The sequence below is a fragment of the Physeter macrocephalus genome, chromosome 5 (assembly GCF_002837175.3).
Source record: "Physeter macrocephalus isolate SW-GA chromosome 5, ASM283717v5, whole genome shotgun sequence".
Classification (NCBI taxonomy): domain Eukaryota; kingdom Metazoa; phylum Chordata; class Mammalia; order Artiodactyla; family Physeteridae; genus Physeter; species Physeter macrocephalus.
Genome location: NC_041218.1, coordinates 87,726,149 through 87,753,504, shown reverse-complemented (window position 1 = coordinate 87,753,504; position 27,356 = coordinate 87,726,149). Strand labels below are relative to the sequence as shown.

Here is a 27,356-nt window from a genome sequence, read left to right as displayed (position 1 = left end):
CTCATTTTCGCAGTGAGGCTAGTGTTGTTACTCAGTCCTTGAATCAATTTCCTTCGCTCAGGCTAGGGACGAAATGTAAGACATCTAACAGGCACAACACAGAGCAGAGCATAACCATTAAGCAAAATACAAGCAGAAACCACATCTGAGGTAATACCACACCCGCCTGTGGTTTTTGTCCTGGTCTGCCATACAGTTCAAAAAACTCAAGTTTTCAGTAATACCACGTATACAATGGCCACCTAGTTTTACCTCGGGTATCTGAACAACAGCTATTCCATTTTGACTTTCAAATGAATTCCCTTCCTCAACGGCCAAAGCAGATGTACAATGCCTGTCTGAAAGACCACAAAACAGGCTACTCTGGTCGGTAAAATTTAAGTTAAACCATGTATAAGCCTTCGGACTTCCCCATACTTCAACGTGTGCAGATTTTTCCATCATTTCCCCTTTTGATTGCAAATCTTTCAACAGAAAGTACTGATGAACAAAATATCCTTCCCTCGATGCTGGGTGCTAGCTCCTACCCCAGGTGCAGATCATGTCCCTAGGTGCCAGGCCTCCTTTATATTCGCCTAGTCATTCGAGTTGGGGGAGAACTAATCAGATCACGGGAAAAGGCTCACAGGGAGGTCAATGGGGAAACACTTAATAGGCTACACATTTTATCACTTATACCCAACTGTCACACAAGCACTGAACATGTGCTTTTAGCAACAGACCTAAAGCAAGCAGTGTCACACTTCATGAGTAGTTATACTCTGAGACAATTTCACTAGACACTTTTCTTTCCATCCAGAACATCAGGGCAAAAGTATGGCTAGCACAATAACATTCATAAATACAGACCTCAATCAAAAGAACTAGAATTTAATATCCATTGAAACATAATATTGTTCTAAAATTAGCCTCATATCCACCAAACACAGCCAAATCAAGACTAATTTGTCTGCAAAACAAGTTTGGTCAATCGACCTTATGGGCTCCTCCAAACTGGCTGAGGGGGTGTTCAGGAGCTCAGATTGAATTCCCAAAAGGTCTCTCAAGGCCAGGAAAGCCATGCCAAAGCCCTGCTATCAGGCTCTGCCTTGGTGGATTTTTCTCTTCTAGAAGTCCCCAGAATATTGAGGTTCCTGCACATGTCAGGAGACAGTCTTTTCCATTTTCCTGATAAGGCTGCTCAGAACCCAGGAGTCTCTAATTTCTGGAGGGACGAGGCAGAGAGAAAAGGAAAATGCTTCAATTCTACCTACAGGTGTAGTTTACCAAATTGCTGTAAACCATAACCGACTTGAGGGGAAGGGCTTCCCTATACCTGGAAAACACAGATCAAAACCAGCAACATTCCAGACAAAACCCACAAAAATTATAACCATATTCACCAGTTCACTCAGTAGCCAATCCTTTCTTTTAACTTTTCATGAAGCCATCAGGTCTTCCATTAGGATTCTTTAAGTTCTTACCCAGTTCAGCAGTATAATCTGAAATTTACCACAGACCTGTTATTGTCAAAAGGTCTTTCCTATGAATCTTCTTGAAGATGAGGCACTTTTGCAAAAGCATCAGAGTTAAACAATAATTGTCTATAAAAGACAAAAGACTTAAAAAGACACCTGATTGAGCACCTGATTACAATGTACTCAATAAAGAAACTTGTTTACAATAACTAGAATTGTGATTGATTATACTCTTAACCCATAAAAACCTTAATCTCTGGCAAAAACCAAGAAGCAAGTAACTGTGCATTTGTGATTGGAAAACTTCATGCATTAGTCTTCCTCTCCTAAGCAGGTAAAGGTAGGTAAACTGAGACCTGCTCAGCAATTAATGTTCCGATATTTTATCCTATTTGAAATGACCCTTGGATTATCTTCTTTCAACTTTAGTTTCAAGTTACCAAAATCTGGAGAGATTATTTTAGATAGATATTCCCCAAACGTAATTATTTCTATAGAGTTTAACTAAAAGCTTTTTTTTCTCCTTTACTCTTAGAGATCACAGAAGATTAAAGTTCCAGAGAGGCCAGGTGGATCATTTGCATCTCAAAGGCACCAGAGAAATACAAAAGAGAAATTCCTTCTAGAAAGCTAGCTTAACCAATTACAAAAGGCTCACTTTGATACAACAGCAGAGGCATTAGAGGCCACCGTTCTCTAGATCTCTTGGCAGCCCCCATTCATCAAGGACAGCCACCATAAGACCCCATATACTAGTAGATAGCCACCCCAGGCTAAAAGTTCCCCTGGAACTTTTGGGCCCCTCATGTTGGTGGACGGCCACCTCAGGACTACTCCCGCAACTTTCCATTCCACATTCCGTATTTCCCTACGTCTCTGTGCTCCCGGGAGTTTCCTCAGTCTCCTGGCTGGCTCCGCCAATTGGTGGGCTGTACCCTGCAAGCCTACAAGGCCTGTGCTTGCCCAGCTTTAAGACTGAAGAAAGAGCCCGGAGTCCGCAACAGAGACATCAATGGTTTAATGGATGGGGGAACTTACTCTGAAGCAGGGTCCCGAAGCAACACCTCACGGTCTTCTTCACTCACAGGGTCAGGTGGGGGCGGGGGAGGACGGGGAGGTTACCAGTTACAGGGGAATTGATATCAGGTGGGCTCATTAGTTACCAGGGAAACCAGCAGAGGGGCATGCCCCTCACCACCCCTTTGATAAGAACAATCACCAGCTGGCGCCTGGGGCAAGTACATGGGAAGGTCAGTCATGTGTGTAGGGTTTAGGTGAAGCAGGCACTGGCTGAGCAGGCGATGTCCAGAGAGCAAGAGAACAGCCATCTTGAGCGGCCTGATCATACAGCATATAAAAATTACATCAAAAAAATCATACTTAATGGTTAAAGGCTAATACCTTCCCACTAAAACTGGCAATAAGGCAAGGGTGTCCCCTCATAATTATTTCTATTTGACATCATACTGGAGGTTCCAGCTAGTGTAATAAAGCACAGAAAAGGAATCAAAGACATACAGCTTGGAAAGAAAGAAAGCTTTACTACTAGATGACATAATAGTCTCTGTAGAAAATCTGATGGAATTTACAAAAAAAGAAAAAGCCCCCAGAACTGAGTGTAACAGGGTTACAGTGTACAAGATCAAAACCAAAAATCATATGTATTCCTATATATTAGCAATAAACAATCTGAAAATGACAATCTGAAAATGGACAATGTTCCATTCACATTCACAATAATATCAAGAAGAATAAAATTGCTAGAAATAAGTTTAACAGAAGAAGTACAAGACCTCTACATTAAGAACTACAAACCATTGCTGAGAGAAATTAAAGGAGATTCAAAATATATTTGCAAATCATTTATCTTCTAAGAGACTTGTAATCAGAATGTAAAAAGGACTTTCACAACTTAATAAGAAGACAACAAACAGCTTAATAAATATATAAATGGGCAAAATATTGAGTAGGCATGTCACCAAAGAAGAGATATACCATATTTATGAATGGAGAGATTCAAGTTGGCAATTCTCCAAAAATTGTTCTATAGATTGAATGCAACATCAGAATCTCAGCAGGCCTTTTACTTAAAAATATAATTAAAAAGTTGATCCTAAAATTTATATGGAAATGCAAAGGACCTAGAATAACCAAAATAATTTTGAAAAAGGAGACAAAAGTTGGAGGATTCATACTACTTGATTTCAAGACCTAATATAAAGCTAATTTAGAGAGTGTGGTATGACAATGAGGATAGACATATAGGTCAATGGAAGAGAAAAGAGTCTAGAAATAAACCTTCACATATATGCAAATTCAGTTTTGACAAAAGTGCCAAGGCAATCCAAGCGGAAAGGATTTTTTTTTTTTTTAAAACAAATAGTGCTAGAAAATTGGATGTCCAAATGCAACCAAATGCACTTAGATCCTTACCTTACACTATGGTCAAAAATGATCTTGAAACAGTTTATAGGTCTAAATATCAGAGATAAAACTATAGAACTTCTAGAAGAAAGCAGGAAAAACTTTGTGATCTTGGATTAGGGAAAGACTTCTTAGCTCTAACAGAAAAGAATGATTCATATAAGAAAATACTGATAAATTGGACTTCATCAAAATTAAAAACTTTTGTGCTTCAAAAGGAAGCATTAAGAAAATGAAAAGACAAGCCACAGACTGGGAGAAAATAATTGCAAATCATTTATCTTTTAAAAGACTTGTAATCAGAATGTAAAAAGGACTTCTACAATTTAATAGGAAGATGACAAACAGCTTAATAAATATACAAATGGGCAAAATATTGAGTAGGCATGTCACCAAAAGAAGATAATGAATGCTAATAAACATATGAATACATGCCATGGTAAACACATGAAAAAATTAGAGAAACGTAAATTAAAACCACAAAGAGGCATCATTATACAGGCACTAAAATGGCTATAATCCAAACGACTAGCTATACCAAGTACGGGCAACAATGGGCAGAAACTGGAAACCTCACACATTGCTAGTGGGAATGTAAAATGGTATAGCCATTTTGGAAAACATTCTAGCTACTTCTGAACAATTTAAATATGCACTTATCATATAACCCAACTGTACCACTCCACTCCTACCACTCCACTCCTATCTACTCAAGAAAAGTGAAAATGTATGCACACACAAACACTTATATCCAAATGTTCACAGCAACGTTATTTATAAATGCTAAAACCTGGAAACAACTCAAATGTCCATGCACTGGTAAACAGATTAAAAAAAAAAAAATGTGGTACCCATACAATGGAATACTACTCAGCAATAAAACGAAACAAACTACTCATACATGCACCTACATGGGTAGATCTCAACAGCATTATGTTAAGTAGATCTCAACAGTATTATGTTGAGTAAAAGACTACATACTGTATGATTCCATTTACAAAAATTTCTAGAAAGGCAAAACTATCCAGAAAGCGTATTAGTGATTATCTGAGGGCTAAAGGAATTGGGATGATGGATGTTCTAAGGATTATGGTGATTGCTGCATAACTATATCATTTTAGCAAAACTTATTGAAGTATATAATTATAATTGGTGAATTCTATGGTATGTAAATAATACCACAATGATGTTTCTTAAAGAATAAAACACACCCTAATAACCAAGATATTCAGAGCAAGACGTGTATGTATAATATTCCATTTATGTTCAACATACTACATATATTCATATACATGCTAGTTAAGGCTACAAAATTTCTAGAAGTGTGTGTATACAAACAATAGGTTTGCCTCTAGGAAAAGGACTGAAATCCTGGGAAAGGAGAGATAATTACTTTTCATTGTATACTTCTGACACTGTTTGAAAAAATTAAACCACATAATCACTTTATAAATAAAAAAGTCCTAGTAAATAATTTAAAACAACCATAATCCAGACACAAAGACCCAGGTGTATGAATTTGCTCTTGAAGATTTATGCTTATCTGAGTGAGGCCATAAGCACTTATGAGTAGCCTATAATAAGATAATCAAGGTGAATTTCATCACAAAAACATGGTGTTAATTCCTATTAATTTCAGAGAGCTGACTACAAATTGTGGGAATCCGGGAAAACATAAGAGGATTTGACTAGAAATACTTTAAGCATTACAGGGTACTACATTCTGCAATTCTACACTAGCCACAAAATACAAACAAATTCCTTGTCCCCAAACACAAACAAAATGCAAACAAAACTTTGAATACTCGATTTCTATATCCGTCTGCAAAAATACTGAATCACTATGCTGTACACCTGAAACTAACACAATATTGTAAATCAACTATACCTCAATAAAAACAAACAAACAAACAAACAACAAAAACAACTTTGAATACTTGGGGATTAAATGGGGGTGGGAGAGACCAGAGGGAAAAGGAGCAAGAAGAACAGGGTAGTCTAGCTGATAGCAGGCAAACAGAAATGTTTTCAGAAAAGGGACAAATGGCAATAATATAAATACATATTTTATATATATATATGAAAAAAACGATTTCAGAATACTTTTTTCTGCTACATCATGCCTTTAAAAAAGGCATTATATATAAAAAGTGCCCAAACTTGTTTCTATGAATCATACAGTGGATACTGCAAAGTGATTTTCATTTATACCATTTAATATCAAGAACCTGTTCCAAAGATTTGATTTTCAATTGCACATTAAGAAGATATGGCTATTTAATTAAGGATATTTGTTTTAATCTTAAGCAATGGGTGAAATTAAAATACACTGTCAATATTTAATTGTCAAGATTCAAGCGCTATTTTGTAATAATGCTTTAAGGTCACATTTAAGACTTCTGCTATCATATGAATTTCTTTTTTTTAAGATAGGAACATAGTACTTTGTATAGTGTTGCTTATAAATGCCTAGTATTTGGTGTCCATTTTCACACAAAAATCAATAATGTAAATACTTCCTTGAAGGGAAAACACCTGCAGGGAGGGCCAAATACATCATAAAAGGTGCTTCTTTCAGCTTTGACTGCTTTCACTTGCATTTCAAACTGACAGGGCTTTCACCTGTTTTTAGGTCTTTGAATAGACAACCACATATGTTTGCCACACGTGTGCTCTTCACGTACAAGTTCCCCACAGCACTGCTCCTTCGGACCCATCCCTGCTAATCTACACTCAACAGACATTTAATGAGCACCTATGCGGCCCATTATACTAAGAACATTCCATCAGGTTAGGTAGTATTATCATCCCAATATAACAGATGAGACATCTGAAGCTCATGGACTAAGTGTCTTAAGTCCCCAAATTGGTAAGTAGAAAACCAGGACTTAGCCTGAGCCCTTTCATTTATACCCTGTTTTCAAGTATCCTCTCTGTGACCCTTCCCTCCTTTCCTCTCCCTAGTTTCACTGATAATCAAGAGCAGAGATGCAAAGAAATGAAGGAGGTAGGCTCCGCTTAGCCCCGTTCCCTTCCCCACAGAGCAGGTGGAAGGGAAGGGAAGGAACACCTCCAGGGCTCAGAGCTCCTACCACTGCTCCCAGTTCTATACTTCACCTGGAACATCCAGCCCAGAACTTCAGCCCCAAGCCTGTTCCAGAGCTCTCCTCCCTGGGCACAGAAGGCACTATGGATAATTATTGAGGGAGCATCCCTGTAGAACTAGAAGAAGTGTCCTGAGCAACACTATTTACGACTCTGAAATGATTTTTCTATGGGGACACAGCTCCCATTGGTCCTTATGGGGATTATCAAGACTGTACTTGAGCTTGGAAGGAGTTAAACCAGCTTCCACATGCTAGCCTGCAAACCTAGGCACAGTTCAGAGTATCGCTTCCTTGGGAAAAATCAGCTTTCTTAATTAAGTCAATGGAAACCAGTTTGAAGCCTCCACAACTGAAACATTAATGAACTTTTGGAATACAACCCACTCATACTCGGGAATTCAACCTTTACCCTCTCAGTTCACAGCCATATATATATGGTTGTGAAAAAAATATATATATATATATATTTTTTTTTACCTTTGGCCGTGCCGCATGGCCTGCGGGATCTCAGTTCCCCAGCCAGGGATTGAAACCACACCCTCAGCAGTGAAAGCTCGGAGCCCTAACCACTGGACTGCCAGGGAATTCCCCACAGCAATACATATTTGTAAGACTGAAAACACTATTTTTATTGTGCTTAATATAATATAGGAAAAGATACATTCTCAAAATTAAAAAGCACAGCTTCCTGGACTCGTGTTTTTCTTTCTTACTTACTCTTTTACCTTCATTTTTTAAAGTATGATTTCACACACTTGTGGTTGCCAAGGGGGAGGGGAGGTGGGGGAGGGATGGATTGGGAGTTTGGGATTAGCAGACACAAACTACTATATATAGAATGGATAAACAATAAGGTCCCACTGTAGAGCACAGGGAACTATATTCAATATCCTGTGATAAACCATAATGGAAAAGAATGTGAAAAAGAATACACACACACACACACACACACACACACACACACACACACCTGAATCACTTTGCTGTACAGCAGAAATCAATGCAACATTTGTAAATCAACTATACTCAATAAAGTTAAAAAAATAAAAATAAAAATGTAAAAAGTGCCATTTTATTCAACTCCAGAGAAACTTCCATTTTTTCGATATTATTGTAAAGGTTCTACTATTTCACCTGCATACTGATTGCTGAGCCAGTGTTTATCTTACCTCCTCGATGGATAATCAAAGAAGTCTCGTTTCCAATGGGACAGTCCTTAAGTATATCCACTACTTCCGTATGGCTCAGGTTCTGTACATTCTGCTGGTTGATCTCAACAATGAGGTCGCCTTCACACAGGCCAGGGCATCCCTGAATGTCAAGTATTTGTTTCACCCGCTGTCCTGTAGGACTGTCTGCAATGGTGAAGCCAAAGCCCTGGGCACCTTTCACAATGGTTAAGGTCATAAGTTCAGCTTGGGTGGCCCCAGATGAAGCCATAGATACATTGTCGTCATGGACAGGTGGTGGATACGTGCTATCTAGCTGACCATCAGCTGGCATTGAGTGCAAAGTATGAGGCGGCCGATCTGTTATATCTGGAACCGACTGTGAGGTCCGAGAAATGTATTCCAAATATGTTTCATAGTTATGTCTTCCATTGACCATCACTGGAGGTGGCCTCTCCATTATTGCAAGGGGTGGCACCATGCTGTTAGCAGGATCTTCAGGATCAAAGGGCAAAGGGTAGCCACGACACAACACTAAGTTGACACTCTGACCAATAGGAACAGACTGGAAAAGTTTGACTACATCTGCATGAGTGTGTCCAAGGACACAAACTTCATTAATATAGACAATGACATCACCTGCAAGGGAAAAAAAGAAAGAGATTGACAACATGAGGTAAGTTCAATTAACGTTGACATAGAGAAATGGAATTATTTATGAGACTTGTAAAAGATGTGCTCTGTTTCTCAGTAAGCAGTGAGAAGATCAATTAGAATAGTACTTAAATTCCCTGTAGGTGACTCAAGGTTACAACAGGTCTGCCAACAAATACAGTGATTAAATGCTGAAAAAAAATGCTATTTGGTTATTCCTGAAGTTCAGAAACAACTCCATATTCAGAAAGAAAAGTTTAGAAGAATTTGTACCTTGAGGAAGCACACACTCTATGCTTCTTTTTCATCTTCATTTTCATCTTCAGGGCAATTCAGTTAATAGAATTTTCAGAGTATTGAGAAGTGGTGGTCATAAGTTTTGGATGAAGAACAAAGCCCAGTATATGGGTTTTTTGCTCTCACTCGTCTGAGTCAACTGTCTTTTTTTTCCTTTTTATGGAAGAGGAAAATATTTTGCCCATTTTATTTTATCTCTCTATAGCAAAGTGTAATTGCAAAGGTTCCATGTATACACAAGTAAAGATCAAGAGGACGGATTTGGGGATCAGGGATCTGGGTCCATATCCTGGCTCTACTACTTAGCAGATCTGTGCGACTGGGCAAGTGACTTACCTGCTTTGAGCCACAGTTCCTCATTTGTAAAGCTGCCGTGAGGGTGAAATGAGATGATGCAGGAAAAGGGCTTGGCACAATGCCTGACATATGGTGAGTGCTCAGTAAACGTGGACCATTATCAATATTATTGTTGCTAAAATAGGAGGAAGGGGATGTGAGACCCTGGCTTTCAAACAGGAAGCTGCCAAAGACTCATCCTCTCATCTTAGATAAAGTGATATTTCTGCAGATCTTTTCAAAAAAGGCATTTGTCCTTTCTCCCCAAAGAATTTAATCACAGAGTTACAGAAGCCCACTGATCAGAAGTTAACTTTATGCTATTAAAAATGCCCTGAAGGCATATTATTCATTATAAAATATATCCAGAAAAACAATATTTCCTTCTTAAAATGCAGGGAACACATGTGTGCTTGAGATATTGTTTAAAAAATTCAATTATGTATGAATAACAGTTTTATTTTGGGAGCACTGCTCTATCATGGATTGATATTTTTACCCTCAAAAGCCGTAATATTTGAGAGTTGAACTTGCAAATTGAGATTGTGCCTGACTATGCTGAAGAGTATATGAGAGATTAAAAGACATGTTTTCACAGATTGTCAAATGAGTAATTCAACAGATATCAGTCTATCAGGATAATTCTGAAATGGGTAGTGTAAATGGCTAGGGATTTCATTCTGAGACATTGCAAACATCAAAAATGAAAAACAGAGTCGAATGTTCAGAGTTAAATTCGTTTTTGGCTTCTCTTAGTTGTCTGATACAAAATGATTTCTCCACTAAATACACTTTAAAAATAAATAATTCTATGAATAGAACATTGCTGAGTAAAGTGCCCTTAACTATATACACCCAGTTAACACTCTCCCCAAATGCTAGAGAACTGCTTGAAAGTGCCAAAGATATAGACAGAAAAGCAAAAACAAACAAAACAAAACAAAACAAAATAACATTTTCGGTGATCCAGATTAGGTCTCATTCTGGAAAACGTCACAGACTATGTGATTGGTCAGATGGAACTTCGCTGTTCAATTATGTCTATCAGAGAGGGTGCTGGTGTAATGGCTGGGACACTGGGCCCTGACTCAGGACTGAATTGGGATGGGCATCCACTCTCTGCTACTGTGACTTCTCAACAGACTGTGGCAGCTGGGAATGCTTTGGCATCATTTTCAACGGGTTAAGGTCATGCCAGAGTCCCAGAGAAGTATCTGATCCAGACACACTTTTTTTCTTCTCCTCCTTGCCCCTTCTATTTTTAAAGTTACTATATATATTTATACACCGAAAGGTTGAAAGACTATAAGTACTTGTGTACTACCATCCAGCTTAATGATTAGAACATTGCTTATATCAGTTGAAGCCCCCTGGGTAGCACCCTCTCCCACTTGCCCTCCTTTACTGACCTTTCCAAAGGTAACCATTGTCCCGCATTTGAGGTTTGTTAGTCACACGTACTTTACATTTTTATGACATATCCAGGTTCACATAAACAAAAATCCTACCTAGTCTAACCACTAAATAATATCTCTCAAAATATGTTTTTGCATACTTTAAACCTTTTGTAAATGGTATACATATTAATCTTCTGTAATATCTCTCAAAATGTATTTATGATACTTATCTCTTTTGATACATTTACCTCTAGTTCATTAATTTTCATTGCAATATAATATCTATTGGATGACTACATCATTAATTATAATATTTATCCATTCTTTCGTTAATGGACACTGGGGTTCTTGTGAATTTGGGGCTATTAAAGGTAACTCTACTATGAACCTCTTTCCATGGCCCTTATGCACATATGGGAGAGTTTTTGTGAGGTATCTACCTCGGGGTAGAAATGCTGGACACAGGCCACTTGTGTCTTCAACTTTGTTAGGAACGGGAAATGGCTGACAAAATAGGTCAAATCAGTTTACACTCCCCTCGGGAGGGTATCAGAATTTTCATTGCTCCCCATCTGACACAATGCTTGCCATTCTCAGACTTTTAATTTTCAATAATCTAACGGGTGTGATCATGGTTTTAATTTGCATTTCCCACATTGCTAGTGAGGGTGAGCATCTTTTCAGATGTTTATTGGCCATTTGGGTTTTCTCTTTAGTGCCTTTCCTTTCCCCCGTTTTTCCTATTAGGTTAGTCTTCTGTTTTTAAACACATTGACTGTTTTTCTGCCCACCTCCATTCTTGATCCAACATCCTTTGTAGGTTTGGGAGGCTGCAGGGTATAGTAGACATTACATGGAATAGGGAAACAAACGTCTTTGGACTGATTTCCAGCTCCATCACTTACTAGCTGTGTGACTTTCAAAACTAACTTAAATCCTCTGTGACTCAGATTCTTCAGAAGTAATGAGGAACAATAATAATAGCACCTTAGTGTGCTACAGGAAATAGCAAATGAGATCATACAGGTGAGAGTGTCTGTAAGCTGTAAATTGTTATGCAAAGGATAATTGCTATTTCAGTAATTATTATCTGTCCTTGGTTATATCCATCTATAAAACCAGGACAGTCCCACGAAGATAGTCCCACTACAGTCATAATTAAGGATGAATATGAGTTCCTGAGTGGGCAAGTAAAAGGCAGGAAGGTAACAAATGCCATTTTCCTCTATCGCTCTCCCTAACTTTAACCACAGTTAACAAACTCCCCAGCCTCCAAGCATGCTTTATTCTTCCTTCTGCTATGCCAGAAATTCACAGGAAAAAAGAATTAAGGGTAATGTTCAAAGCTCTCACAGTTCCCCGCCGGGTCTAAAGAGTAGTTATTTGGATTCTAGTGATTAACGTTATCTATTTGAGTGAGTTTTAATGTGATCTTGCTATTTAGAAACAGAATGAGAACTATTTGTGGTTCTTAGTAAGACTGCCTTCTAAAATTTATGGATATTTTCCACTCAGAGCAATTTTTCAAGTCATCAAGCAAGCAAGTGATAAAGTACCCTGCAATAATACCTTTGTGGAGCTACTCAGAAGGTTTCTGAATGTAAAAGATGAGGGGCCAGTTATCACAGGACAGAACTATCTAACAACTTGACACTACTTAACTGCTCACTTTAAAAGTAAATGGATGCCTAGGGCTTCCCTGGTGGTGCAGTGGTTAAGAATCCACCTACCAATTCAGGGGACACGGGTTCGATCCCTGGCCCAGGAAGATCCCACATGCTGTGGAGCAACTAAGCCCGTGCGCCACAACTACTGAGCCTGTGCTCTAGAGCCCACGATCTGCAACAAGAGAAGCCACGACAATGAGAAGTCTGTGCACCGCAACGAAGAGTAGCCCCTGCTCGCTGCAACTAGAGAAAGCCCGTGTGCAGCAATGAAGACCCAACACAGCCAAAAATTTTAAAAAAAACAAATAAATAAATTTATTCAAAAAAACAAAAGGAAATGGATGCCTAGACACTGTGTTATGCCAAAACTATTGTAGATGGAGACGTATGCAAACATTTGCTTATTCAGAGGGAGAACTCATTGGGTAGGATATTTATAGACCATGCTGTATGAATGTCATTTGCATGTTGTGAAGTAAAAATATGAGCCACCTGGTATGTGCCTTCTGATGGTGCCATGCCAAGTCCTGAGATAGACTGGACTTACGAGCACAGAAAGGGACATCATTAGGAAAACCGGCTCTAGGTCTAACCCTGTTGGCCTACTTAAACAGGAGAATTGAAAAAGAGTCACTTGATGTCTCCATCTCTCAATTTATTCTTTTATAAAATGAGAATTAAAATATCTCCTCCATTTCCTCTTTCACAGGGCTACTGTGAGAATGAGATCATGATTATGAAAACACTTTTAATTTTACCAAAGAAAGGTTCTCCATAAAAATAAGATGCTGCATTTCTTTTGAGAGCCTAGCATACATTTTCATTGCCATATTGCCTGCAAGGTTACATTGTTTCCTATATGGCCATTCACTTTAGGACATAGTGAGGCCAGATGGTTTTAGGGCTATTGCCTTCAGGTCTATTGGTCAAATTTGGTGTGACTGATGAGCTTGGTGTCCCCAACAGAGCTGATCTCATAATGACCTGATTCCCAGTTATGGGATTTCCAAGTGCAAGTGAAGGAGAGTGAGGCTGATGAAGCAGGAAGTGTAAACTGCTGGCCTGTATGAGAAAATGTTCTAAGGTAATTGGTTTCTTTCTTAGTCATGGAAATCAAAATACAATATTGGATACCTCTTGGGTACTTCATCATTTTGGATAAAATAGAGCACTCTTTAGTAAAGCACTGATTGCTTAAAATGGAGTTATTTTTATACCTCTTTCCTCTGCTCCCACCTTCTCTGAGTCGCTGTGGCTATACAATCTTCCTTTTCAGCTGCTCTCACTTACCACCTGCTGTCTACCTTCCTTAAGCACCACCTTGGACCAGACTAGAATAATTCACTTCACACTCCATTCTGATCCTACTGTCTCCTCTATTAACTTCAAACTACTCAATCTTCAGACCTACTGCCTAACACTCTTTACCACTAGCCTTTCCAACTTATTTTTGTATTCACCCCCCGCAGTAAGTTACCTTTCTTGGGAAGCTGGTATCTTTACTGTTCATCATTCATAACTTGATAACTTGCCTTTTTATTTGAATGCTGCTGTTCCTCTACCCTCAAGTGCACTTCTTTTCTATGTATAACTTCATTCCAGATAATTCATTTCTTTCCTGACCTCTTCAAAGATATCTTCCATTATTCCTACACAGATTGCTCCTGTCTCATGTTTGTGACTACAAACTCACCTCAAACTTTATTCCTTTGTGAGAGTTTTCTACCTGTTCCAAGTTGTTTCTGTAAAATATACAGAGTATCATTACTATTCTGAGAACTTTTTAGGTATTTAGGATAAATTCTCATTAAATAAAGGCTAGAAAGACTTAGAAAAAGAAAAACTGGATTGGATTTCCCAGCTAAATTCACTGCTGTGTTTCTAACTTCTTTTTGCCTAGTCATATAGATTTTTGTTTAACAAAAAAAGATCTCACTGACTACTCCCATCCCACCAATTACATGTATTTTACATTGAAAAATTACTATTTTTTGAGTTTCCTCTCCAGCTAATACAAGTTGACTGCCCCTTCTTCTTTCTGAAGCTTGTGTTAGTTTGTGTTTTTTATAATAACAATATATGATTTTATTATAACAGGCAATTTTATTATAATATTGAATACTCATTTTCCCTCTATTCTATAACCCCCCAAAACATAATAAATTTTGACATGTACTTTTGGGCATGTGCCACTCACCACTTCAATTAAATTGAAAATAACTGTTCTTGATAAAATGTATTCCCCAAAGTGAAGCACTGTGGTATGTCAGATAGACAAATAAAATTAAAGCTGGGTCTCCTTGGGTTGTTCTTTGAGAAAGTCATTCACCAGTTTCATCATCTATAAAATGGGCTAACAATAGCTGTTCTATCTACCTTATAGAAAAGAGATGTCTGTGAAAATGCTCAGCTATCATGATATTACATATATAAATATACATATTAAAAAATTTTAACAAATGACTGATAAAAATTGGAAAGGAAGAATATCCTAAGAAGGAGAAAGAATAAGTAGTTCAGTTTCTAAAAAAGAAACTGCTGAATTTTATTAAATTATTTGGCAGTTCGCTTGCAGAAATTTGAGAGGACAGATAATGTTCATCCTTGTAGCTGAATACACTGTTTCCCAACAAGGAAGACTAGTGCCTCAGGAAAGTATCCTTAGATTCCTCATTCCCTTCTGGAATAGAAGTACAATGTGGCTAGGGTGCAGGGATCAGGACAGAGCATGGGTGAACTGTGTGGCGGGGGCTCTCGGTGGGGTGGATGGAACGTAGAACATCTACACATGAGGGTCTTGGCATTTTCTCAACTATGTCACAAAGTGAGAAAGGTCTGATGATAAGTATCTCCCAGATAAATGGGCTTTTGCCTTGCTTTCTCAGTTTTCCTGATGAATTTGTTACAGGGTTCAATGCTTCTTATTGCCCCATAGTTTTTCCTTATGCTTAAATCTAATTTCTTTTGCTAAAAATCATGATTTCCTCAATTTCCATTCTCATAAAAGTGGAAGCATCAGTCTTTTGGAGTAATTTAAAGGGGTTTCTAAAATTCCCAAATGGTCTCTTCAGAGTGCAACAGCCATCAATTGGAGAAGATTCCACCTTGGAGGTTCTGGAACTTACCATCATTCTATTGACTTTAAACATCTGTCTTGCAAAGAGCATTATTGCAGACACCAACAAATTTTGCAGACATGCAAAAGCAAATACTTAGGTTATGGAAGGTATAGGAGGCAGGACAAAAGCCTTCATCAGGAGAATTTTAGTTTGTTAATTCTTATGTGCTACATTATAAATGACATTGTGAATGAAAATGAGTTGAATTGATCTGTAGCGCTAAAATAAGATGTTTTAATCCTCTTTCTTTTTTTTTTTTTTACATTATAAAACCAAGTGTGGCATAATGGAGAGAGCACTGATTTAGGAGTCAGAGGTTTATGTGTATGGCAGAAGGTTTATGCCAGGTATGCCAATAATTAGTGGTGTCAATCTCTGGGTCTTATCCCTCATTTGTTTATTAATTTATTCAGCAAAGATTTACTACCATGAGTCAGGCACCATGGCATAAATAGAGAAGACTGAACCAGATGATTTCTAAGACATCTTCTTCACTCTGAAATTCTAACACTAAGGTCCTTGGATTCTACCTCTTAGCTATGTCTGCAATTGTTCCACCACTCTAGGTTGGGAACTTACCCATTGTATGAACTCCTGCAACAGTCCCTTAGCTGGTCTTCCTGATGTCATAGCAGGAAAGACTAGGGAAGGAGGAGAGGGAAGCCTAGCATATGGAATGACTCAATGAGTCTGTGGGATTATGGGGTTACCTAATCTCACCCCATATTGACTAGGATTACATGGAGTTGCTAATAAGCCCCCTCTTCTGATCAGGATCGTCCCAGGAACCAGGAGAGTGTTACTATTCTGCAGGTCACAGGCATTAGTTTCAGGGACTTTAAAGCACTGGGCACTGCCTTCTACCTGCCTCTCTGTCAACTCATTTTTCATACCATACTCTCTGATGTCCTTTCTACTTAATATCTTTCAGTGCCTGCTCATAAAAAGAGAATAGAGTCCAAGTTCTCTAGCTCAGCATATAAGGCTCTCAGTCTACATTTTCACCATCTCTTGCCTCTTTCCAACCTACTCTGTGCTTTAGTTGGGCCAAACTCAGAGCTATGTCCTACACATGCTATGTCTTTCCATCCTCTCACTCTTCCCATGCTTTGTGTCCACTAACAAACTCCTAGTTACCGTGTGAGACCAACTTCACTTTTTGGATCGTCTTTCTGACCACCATTTATTGCTGAGAGTTAATGACCTCTTCCTGTGTGTTACTCTTCCTGACATCTTAATTCTTCTACCCTTGTAACCACATTAACCTCACCTAGAGTTTCTCTGACCACAGTGGCTACCATTTTAATATATTTAATATTTATCTGGCATTTAACAAATTCTATTTTACCTGATCCTTCAAAAATACATTTGAGGTTATTACCATTGTTACCTGTATTTTATACATGTGGAAACTGAGCCTAGGAGAACTGAACCTTGGTAAATAGGTAAGATTTAGGAATTGAACCCAAGCTTTAACACAAATGTTAAGAATTTCAAACCGACCAGGACATATTTTGAATTGGGGACACTTTTGTGTCCCTCCAACCGTACCAAATGACATGCTGGGTAAAATATCCTTAATTCCTGAATATGAAAATTGAGAGATGAACTACAATATTCTTTTGATTACCCAAAAGAATATTAACATATTCTTGATATTTTTTGATAACTTTTGATAACTCAAAACAATATTAACATAGAGGGAAGCAGTGAAGCAAATAATTGCAAACTGGGGAATCCACTGTAATATCCCAGTCCACTTTCTGCAGTGCTCCAAAATAAGCTGTTTGGAAGAAGGCTTTGAGGACGCTGAGGCAGAGAGGTGACAGGGCACTGTAACCCACAGAACTCTGTAACCATCATAAGCTACAGTATAAATTATTTCAAAGGCTATGTGATTTGGGGCAAGAAATTTAACTTTCCTTGGTCTAGTTTCTTTTCATGCATGGAAAATCAGAAAAGGTAGTTTCAAAGGTGCAGCTTTAAAAGTTCCTATATCTGACGGGAATGTGGAAAGCCCTTCTACTGCACTCATATAAGGCATTGGGAAATTTCACTGGTGCTGTTAAACAGATAAGTGACAGGTCTTTGGTTGCTTACCCCAAGGTTCCTTGATTTTTAACAAATAGCCAGTGATTCTAACACTCTTATCTATAGCCAAAAGGATACCAAGATATTGGCATGGCCCCTTGTTTCTCAAAAGAATGAAAGCCATCTTAATCATATTTTATAATTTCATCTGTGTGACCTGGTGCAGATGCCTAATTAAAAGCTTGGTTTAAAAAAAAATTATGTTTAATCAGCATGCATCGGACAATTACTCTCTCTGGCAGATGTGAATTAGGCTGACGATATATTTACATTTCTTTTGTGTTTGGCACTGAGTGGTAAGATATATTTAAATACTTGCATTTTACTTTGTTGGAAAGGAGGAAGAAAGAAATACATTCTAAGAGAATCTAAAGGCACTGATTATTTGCTGATCTAGCAGAGATGAAACAACACTTCAGATTAAGCTGTAAAAAAAAACAAAAAAACTATAAGTAAAGGCACAAAAAGAAAGTACAAAAGACTGATTTTGTTTCTTTTTTTCTTTTTTTTTTTTTGCAAAACTCTGAAGAGCAGAGGCTTTCTAAATAGCTTCCTCACTTTAGGAACTCAATAGCATAAAATGTGCAGTAAATCTATTTTCCTAAAAGAATGCAATGACTTTTAAACAAAGAAAAGAAAAAGAGACAAATATATTATCAGAGGGACCCTATAAAATGAAAATAGTTTCCTGCATCTAAAGATACCATTGGTCCACCAAAGACCTCCTGGTCCCACATAATATCAAATAGCAAAAGCTCTACCAGAGATCTCCATCTCAATGCTGAGACCCAGCTCCACTCAATGACCAGCAAACTACAGTGCTGGACACCCTATGCCAAACAACTAGCAAAAAAGGAACACAACTCCACCCATTAGCAGAGAGGCTGCCTAAAATCATAATAAGGTCACAGACACCCCAAAACACACCACTGGACGTGGTCCTGCCCACCAGAAAGACAAGATCCAGACTCATCCACCAGAACACAGGCACTAGTACCCTCCCACAGGAGGCCTACAAACCCATTGAACAAACCTTACCCACTGGGGCAGACACCAAAAACAATGGGAACTATAAACCTGCAGCCTGAGAAAAGGAGACCACAAACACAGTAAGTTAAGCAAAATGAGAAGACAGAGAAACACACAACAGATGAAGCAGCAAGGTAAAAACCCACCAGACCAAACAAATGAAGAGGAAATAGGTAGTCTACCTGAAAAAGAATTCAGAGTAATGATAGTAAAGATGATCCAAAATTTTGGAAATAGAATGGAGAAATAAAAGAAACGTTTAATAAGGACCTAGAAGATCTAAAGACCAAATGATGATGAACAGCACAAAAAATGAAATTGAAAATTCTCCAGAAGGAATCAATAGCAGAATAACTGAGACAGAAGAAAGGATAAGTGACCTGGAAGATAAATTAGTGGAAATAACTACCACAGAGCAGAATAAAGAAAAAAGAATGAAAAGAATTGAGAACAGACTCACAGACCTCTGGGACAACATTAAACACACCAACATTCAAATTATAAGGGTTCCAGAAGAAGAAGAGAAAAAAAAAGGGACTGAGAAAATATTTGAAGAGATTATAGTTGAAAACTTCCCTAATATGGGAAAGGAAATAGGCAATCAAATCGAGGAAGCACAGAGTCCCATACAGGATAAATCCAAGGACAAACACATCAAGACACATATTAATCAAACTATCAAAAATTAAATATAAAGAAAAAATATTAAAAGCAGCAAGGGAAAAACAACAAATAACATACAAGGGAATGCCCATAAGGTTAACAGCTGATCTTTCAGCAAAAACTCTGCAAGCCAGAAGGGAGTGGCAGGACATATTTAAAGTGATGAAGGGGAAGGAACTACAGCAAAGATTACTCTACAAAGCAAGGATCTCATTCAGATTTGATGGAGAAATTAAAACATTCACAGACAAGCAAAGGCTAAGAGAATTCAGCACCAACAAACCAGCTTTAAAAGAAATGCTAAAGGAACTTCCCTAGGCAGGAAACACAAGAGAAGGAAAAGACCTACAATAACAAACCCCAAACAATTAAGAAAATGGTAATAGGAACCTACATGTCGATAATTACCTTAAATGTAAATGGATTAAACGCTCCCACTATAAGACATAGACTGGCTGAATGGATACAAAAACAAGACCCGTATATATATATGGACACTACATAATGATCAAAGGATCAATCCAAGAAGAAGATATAACAATTGTAAATAATTATGCACCCAACACAGGAGCACCTCAATACATAAGGCAAATGCTAACAGCCATAAAAGGGGAAATCGACAGTAAAACAATCATAGTAGGGGACTTTAACATGCCACTTTCACCAGTGGACAGATCATCCAAAATAAAAGTAAATAAGGAAAAACAAGCTTTAAATGATACATTAAACAAGAGGGACATAACTGATATTTATAAGACATTCCATCCGAACACAACAGAATACACTTTCTTCTCAAGTGCTCATGGAACATTCTCCAGGATAGATTATGTCTTGGGTCACAAATCAAGCCTTGGTAAATTTAAGAAAATTGAAATCGTATTAAGTATCTTTTCCGAGCACAAACTTAGGAGACTAGAAATCAATTACAGGAAAAAACTGTAAAAAATATAAATTCATGGAGTCTAAGCAACACGCTAGTAAATAACCAAGTGATCACTGAAGAAAACGAAGAGGAAATCAAAAAAATCCTAGAAACAAATGACAAAGAAAACATGATGACCCAAAACCTATGGGATGCAGCAAAAGCAGTTCTAAGAGCGAAGTTTATAGCAACATAATCCTACCTCAAGAAACAAGAAACATCTCAAATAAAGAACACCAATCACAAGCACTGAAATTGAAACTGTGATTAAAAATCTTCCAATAAACAAAGCCCAGGACCAGATGGCTTCACTGGAGAATTCTATCAAACACTTAGAGAAGAGCTAACACGTATAATTCTTAAACTCTTCCAAAACATAGCAGAGGGAGGAACACTTGCAAACTCATTCTACGAGGCCACCATCACCCTGATACCAAAACCAGACAAAGATGTCACAAAATAAGAAAACTACAGGGCAATATCACTGATGAACATAGATGCAAAATCCTCAACAAAATACTAGCAAACAGAATCCAACAGCACATTTAAAGCATCATACACCGTGATCAAGCAGGGTTTAATACAGGAATCAAGGATTCTTCAATATATGCAAATCAATCAATGTGATAAACCATATTCACAAATTGAAGGAGAAAAACCATATGATCATCTCAATAGATGCAGAAAAAGCTTTCGACAAACTTCAACACCCATTTATGATAAAAACCCTCCAGAAAGTAGGCACAGAGGGAACTTACCTCAACATAATAAAGGCCATATATGACAAACTCACAGCCAACATCAGTTTCAATGGTGAAAAACTGAAACCATTTCCACTAGATCAGGAAGAAGACAAGGCTGCCCATTTCTCACTACTACTATTCAACATAGTTTTGGAAGTTTTAGCCACAGCTATCAGAGAAGAAAAAGAAATAAAAGGAATCCCAATTGGAAAAGAAGAAGTAAAGCTTTCACTGTTTGCAGATGACATGATAATATACATAGAGAATACTAAAGGTGCTACCAGAAAACTACTAGAGCTAATCAATGAATTTGGTAAAGTAGCAGGATACAAACTTAATGCACAGAAATCTCTGGCATGCCTATACACTAATGATGAAAAATCTGAAAGAGAAATTAAGGAAACACTCCCATTTACCATTGCAACAAAAAGAATAAAATACCTAGGAATAAACCTACCCAAGGAGACAAAAGACCTGTATGCAGAAAATTATAAGACACTGATGAAAGAAATTAAAGATGATACCAACAGATGGAGAGATATACCATGTTCTTGGATTGGAAGAATCAACATTGTGAAAATGACAATACTACACAAACCAATCCACAGATTCAATGCAATCCCTATGAAACTACCAATGGCATTATTCACAGAACTAGAACAAAAATTTCACAATCTGTATGGAAACACAAAAGACCCCAAATAGCCAAAGCAATCTTGAGAAAGAAAAATAGAGCTGGAGGAATCAGGCTCCCTGACTTCAGACTATACTACAAAGCTACAGTAATCAAGGCAGTATGGTACTGGCACAAAAACAGAAATATAGATCAATGGAACAGGATAGAAAGCCCAGAGTTAAACCCACACACATATTATTACCTTATATTTGGTAATGAAGGCAAGAATATACAATGGAGAAAAGACAGTCTCTTCAATAAGTGGTGCTGGAAAAACTGGACAGCTACATATAAAAGAATGAAATTAGAACACGCCCTATCACCACAGACAAAAATAAACTCACAATGGATTAAAGATATAAATGTAAGGCCAGGCACTATAAAATTCTTAGAGGAACACACAGGCAGAACCCTCCATGACATAAATCACAGGAAGATCCTTTTTGACCCACATCCTAGAGAAACGGAAATAAAAACAAAAATAAACAAATGGGACCTAATGCAACTTAAAAGCTTTTGCACAGCGAAAGAAACCATAAATAAATAAGACGAAAAGACAACACTCAGAATGGGAGAAAATATTTGCAAATGAAGCAACTCATATAGGATTTACCTCCAAAATTTGCAAGCAGCTCATGCAACTCAATATCAAAAAAACAAACAACCCAATTCAAAAATGGGCAGAAGACCTAAATCAACATTTCTCCAAAGAAGATATACAGATTGCCAATGAACACATGAAAGGATGCTCAACATCACTAATCATTAGAGAAATGCAAATGAAAACTACAATGAAGTATCACCTCACATGGGTCATAATGGCCGTCATAAAAAAATCTACAAACAATAAATGCTGGAGAGGGTGTGGAGAAAAGGGAACCCTCCTAACAAATGGGACCTAATGCAACTTAAAAGCTTTTGCACAGCGAAAGAAACCATAAATAAATAAGACGAAAAGACAACACTCAGAATGGGAGAAAATATTTGCAAATGAAGCAACTCATATAGGATTTACCTCCAAAATTTGCAAGCAGCTCATGCAACTCAATATCAAAAAAACAAACAACCCAATTCAAAAATGGGCAGAAGACCTAAATCAACATTTCTCCAAAGAAGATATACAGATTGCCAATGAACACATGAAAGGATGCTCAACATCACTAAAGCAACTTTACTCCAATAAAGATATTAAAAAAAATTCCTAAGTTACAGAAATATTAGAATTAGAGACTTTATAAGAATGCCAGACATAAAAAAATGAAACAAAAGGCAATTGCATTTTTACATACCAGTAACAGAATACAGTCTAAAATAGTTACCATTTATAAATTAGGTAATTAATTAATTAAATAGTGCCTTTATGTAAATCTAGCAGAGAAATGAAAATTTAAATGGAAGACATTAAAGTTTTTAAAAAAATAAACGGAAAAAAAAAAGAGTCATGTACCGCAATGTTCATTGTAGCTCTATTTACAACAGCCAGGACATGGAAGTAACCTAAGTGTCCAGAGACAGATGAATGGATAAAGAAGATGTGGCACATACATGCAATGGAATATTACTCAGTCATAAAAAGTAACAAAATTCAGTTATTTGTAGTGAGATGGATGGATATAGACACAGTTGTACAGGGTGAAGTCAGTCAGAAAGAGAAAAACAAATACCGTATGCTAACACATATATATAGAATATTAAAAAAAAAATGGTTCTGAAGAACCTAGGGGCAGGACAGGAATAAAGACGCAGACATAGAGAATGGACTTGAGGACACGGGGAGGGGGAAGGGTAAGCTGGGACTAAGTGAGAGAGTGGCATGGACATATATACACTACCAAATGTAAAACAGATAGCTAGTGGGAAGCAGCTGCACAGCACAGGGAGATCAGCTCGGTGCTTTGTGACCACCTAGAGGGGTGGGATAGGGAGGTTAGGAGGGAGATGCAAGAGGGAGGGGATATGGGGATATATGTATATGTATAGCTGATTCACTTTGTTATAAAGCAGAAAAGAATACACCACTGTAAAGCAATTATACTCCACTAAAGATGCTAAAAAATATAAAGAGATCTTATGACTCCCCTAGAAGAAAATAAAAACAAAATAATTAAAAATATCTTAAAACCCTGGCAGGACACGAAAGTTTATGAGAGCAAGACAATAATGTATTCTAGAGTTTTCCTGTGTGTATGGACACACATGTGGGCAGATGCATCACAGAAATCTGCTCAACCACATACAACTCCACATGAAAACCTGAGGTACAGAAGTACCTTATGGGAAAGAGTCATCATTTTACATGGACAGTAAGTAATGTGCACGTTTATTTTCAAAAAGCATTACCTGTATTCCTGAAGAAGAATGATTCTTTTTTGCATAAATGACTCTTCGGGGCCAATGTGGCATGACCCAGTGCCATCTTCTGAAGTAACTCCAACAGTGTATGGAGTGGGCCATAAAACCTCCCCTGAAATGATGGGGGAACAGCTGGCTGGGGTGGAGCCGGAAACTGGTCATGGACATGCTTTCCAACAGTTTATTCTACTCTACCTGAAACTGTCAGTTGCCAGTCATTCTGACTGAGCAAGAAAAATGAATAAGGAGAGAGAGAGAACGAGAGAGATGAAAAGGACTGGAGCATCCACTTCATTTCAGACAGCAGCCTCCTGCCAAATGTGTGAAAGTGTGTGTAACTCTGTGTGTGTGTTTGCTACCTGATCTACAATCTACATGCACTTTTAAGACAGGTAGAAGCAGTGTTTTTAAACAGAGGAAAGAAGAATTTAGTTTTTGATAATGTGAAATCGGTATAGAAAAGGGGGGGGAAAAACCCTCTCTTCTTCAAGGCTCCAGATAACATTCTGTGAAATTGTTTCCTTGAATTGTTTTTGAAAAATATATACTATTTGCTTCAATGTGAGCTGGGTGCTGGTCTTGAGTATCCAGACTAGGGATGGGGGGATGTCTATTGTTGGAGCTCAATGGCGAAGGAAGCTCTCAACCCTGGATGGCTGTCATCCTATGTGGTACTTCTGGTAAGTGTTCTGGTTAGTGCTTCTACTGTAAGCCAATCAACAATCCTTAACTGGTAGTATAATATATCAGGTTATGTTGATCTACTCCTTCACCTCCTTTGTGTGAAAAATTACAGAGCCCCTGCTGCCTTGCTGAAATAAAGGCTGCCAGGATATTTCTTCCATATGGATTTCTGAACTGGTGCAGCATTAAGTCACTGAGCTTCATCAAATGGCTGGCAGAAAGAACAAATGTGCTGTGCTAAAAATGTGTCTGTTCACAGATGTAGAGAATGGACTTGAGGACACAGGGAGGGGGAAGGGTAAGCTGGGACGAAGTGAGAGAGTGGCATGGACATATATACACTACCAAATGTAAAATAGATAGCTAGTGGGAAGCAGCCACATAGCACAGGGAGATCAGCTCGGTGCTTTGTGACCACCTAGAGGGGTGGGATAGGGAGGGTGGGAGGGAGATGCAAGAGGGAGGAGACATGGGGATATGTGTATATGTACAGCTGATTCACTTTGTTGTACGGCAGAAACTAACACACTATTGTAAAGCAATTATACGCCAATAAAGATGTTAAAAAATGTGTCTGTGTATTGCATACACACTGGTCCAAGGTTCGATGAGAGAGCACTTCTAACTTGTTAGGAGGGAAACAGGCTGGGCAGATGTGAATCTTCACTGACAGACTTTGATCATTCAAACTTGGCCACTTTTATTTCCAATTTCAGTTTCTGAAAGAGCAATATTTTATACAAGTACCAAGAAATCAGTCTGCTCATTGGGCCAAATACACCAAATACTGCCAATTAAAAAATCCCACAAAACACATGGCAAAGGGAAAGAAAAACTTTGTCTTGGCTGCACTGAAATTTTGGAATCTAGAGAAAGATAGTTATTATGTCTTTGATTCATGCTCAGATAAAGGGAGATCATATGACACCTTATAATATCAGACACTGAGAACTTCCTCCACAGGGCACATACTTTGCCACTACCCTCTCCATGCTCAACACTGTACGTTGATGTTTTGGGGGATGAATAATGTTATTAGTCTAGGAGTTTCAGGAAGATATGCAGCAATTTCCCAGCAGACAATGGGAGCTTATTCTATTCTCAGATACAAAAGAAAAATGGCACAGAGAAAACAATCGTATCTCCTGCTGTTCCCAATGTTACAATTATTATACCGTACTGAAGTCGACTGAATATGTTACCAGAGAATCATCATCAAAGATTTTAAGTTGTCCTCTCCTCCACTACCACTAGAGAATATATATCCACATGAATATACATGCAAATAGATCCGCATGTTTATATGTTAATTTGCTCGTTTAAGGGTTACAATACATTTTGCATTCCAATCAAATACAGTTAATGACAGAGTCAGAAACAATGAAAATTTCTTGCTTTTTAAAAGTAAATCTAGGTGTGGCCGCCCTCACGTACCGGCCCGCGCACACGCGCGTGCGGCCTGCACGGCCCGCCCAGCTCGTGGCCTTGCGAGAGCAAGCCGTGTGGCTGACAGGGTCTTGGTGCTCTGGCCCGGTGTCAGGCCTGTATCTCTGAGGTGGGAGAACCGAGTTCAGGACATTGGTCCACCAGAGTCCTCCCAGGTCCACACAATATCAAACGACGAAAGCTCTCCCAGAGATCTCCATCTCAACACTAAGACCCAGCTCCACCCAAAGACCAGCAAGCTACAGTGCTGGACACCCCAGGCCAAACAACTAGGAAGACAGGAACACAGCCTCACGCATTAGCAGAGAGGCTGCCTAAAATCATAATAAGGTCACAGACACCTCAAAACACACCACCGGATGCAGTCTTGCCCACCAGAAAGACAAGATCCAGACTCATCCACCAGAACACAGGCACTACTCCCCTCCACCATGAAGCCTACACAAGCCACTGAACCAAACTTAGCCACTGGGGGCAGACACCAAAAACAACGGGAACTACAAACCAGCAGCCTGAGAAAAGGAGACCACAAACACAGCAAGTTAAGCAAAATGAGAAGACAGAGAAACACACAACAGATGCAGCAGCAAAAAAACCACCAGACGAAACAAATGAAGAGGAAATAGGCAGTCTACCTGAAAAAGAATTCAGAGTAACGATAGTAAAGATGATCCAAAATCTTGGAAATACAATGGAGAAAATACAAGAAACGTTTAACAAGGACCTAGAAGAACTAAATCTCTAGAAGGAATCAATAGCAGAATAACTGCAGCAGAAGAACGGATAAGTGACCTGCAAGATAAAATAGTGGAAATAACTACCTCAGAGCAGAATAAAGAAAAAAGAATGAAAAGAATTGAGGATAGTCTTAGAGCTCTCTGGGACAACATTAAACATAGCAACCTTCGAATAATAGGGGTCCCAGAAGAAGAGAAAAAGAAAGGGGCTGAGAAAATATTTGAAGAGATTATAGAAAACACAGCAAGTTAAGCAAAATGAGAAGACAGAGAAACACACAACAGATGCAGCAGCAAAAAACCCACCAGACGAAACAAATGAAGAGGAAATAGGCAGTCTACCTGAAAAAGAATTCAGAGTAACGATAGTAAAGATGATCCAAAAT

At 38.2% G+C, this 27,356-nt stretch overlaps 1 protein-coding gene across 1 annotated transcript in view; it reads right to left on the bottom strand.

The window, feature by feature from the left end:
• Positions 1 to 27,356, bottom strand: part of MAGI2 (membrane associated guanylate kinase, WW and PDZ domain containing 2) — a 1,419,801-nt gene that overhangs the window by 245,433 nt on the left and 1,147,012 nt on the right. Inside the window, exon 10 of the mRNA XM_024115935.3 lies at positions 8,158 to 8,796. Coding sequence (XP_023971703.1) covers positions 8,158 to 8,796 — 639 coding nt within the window. The remainder of the gene's footprint in view (positions 1 to 8,157; positions 8,797 to 27,356) is intronic.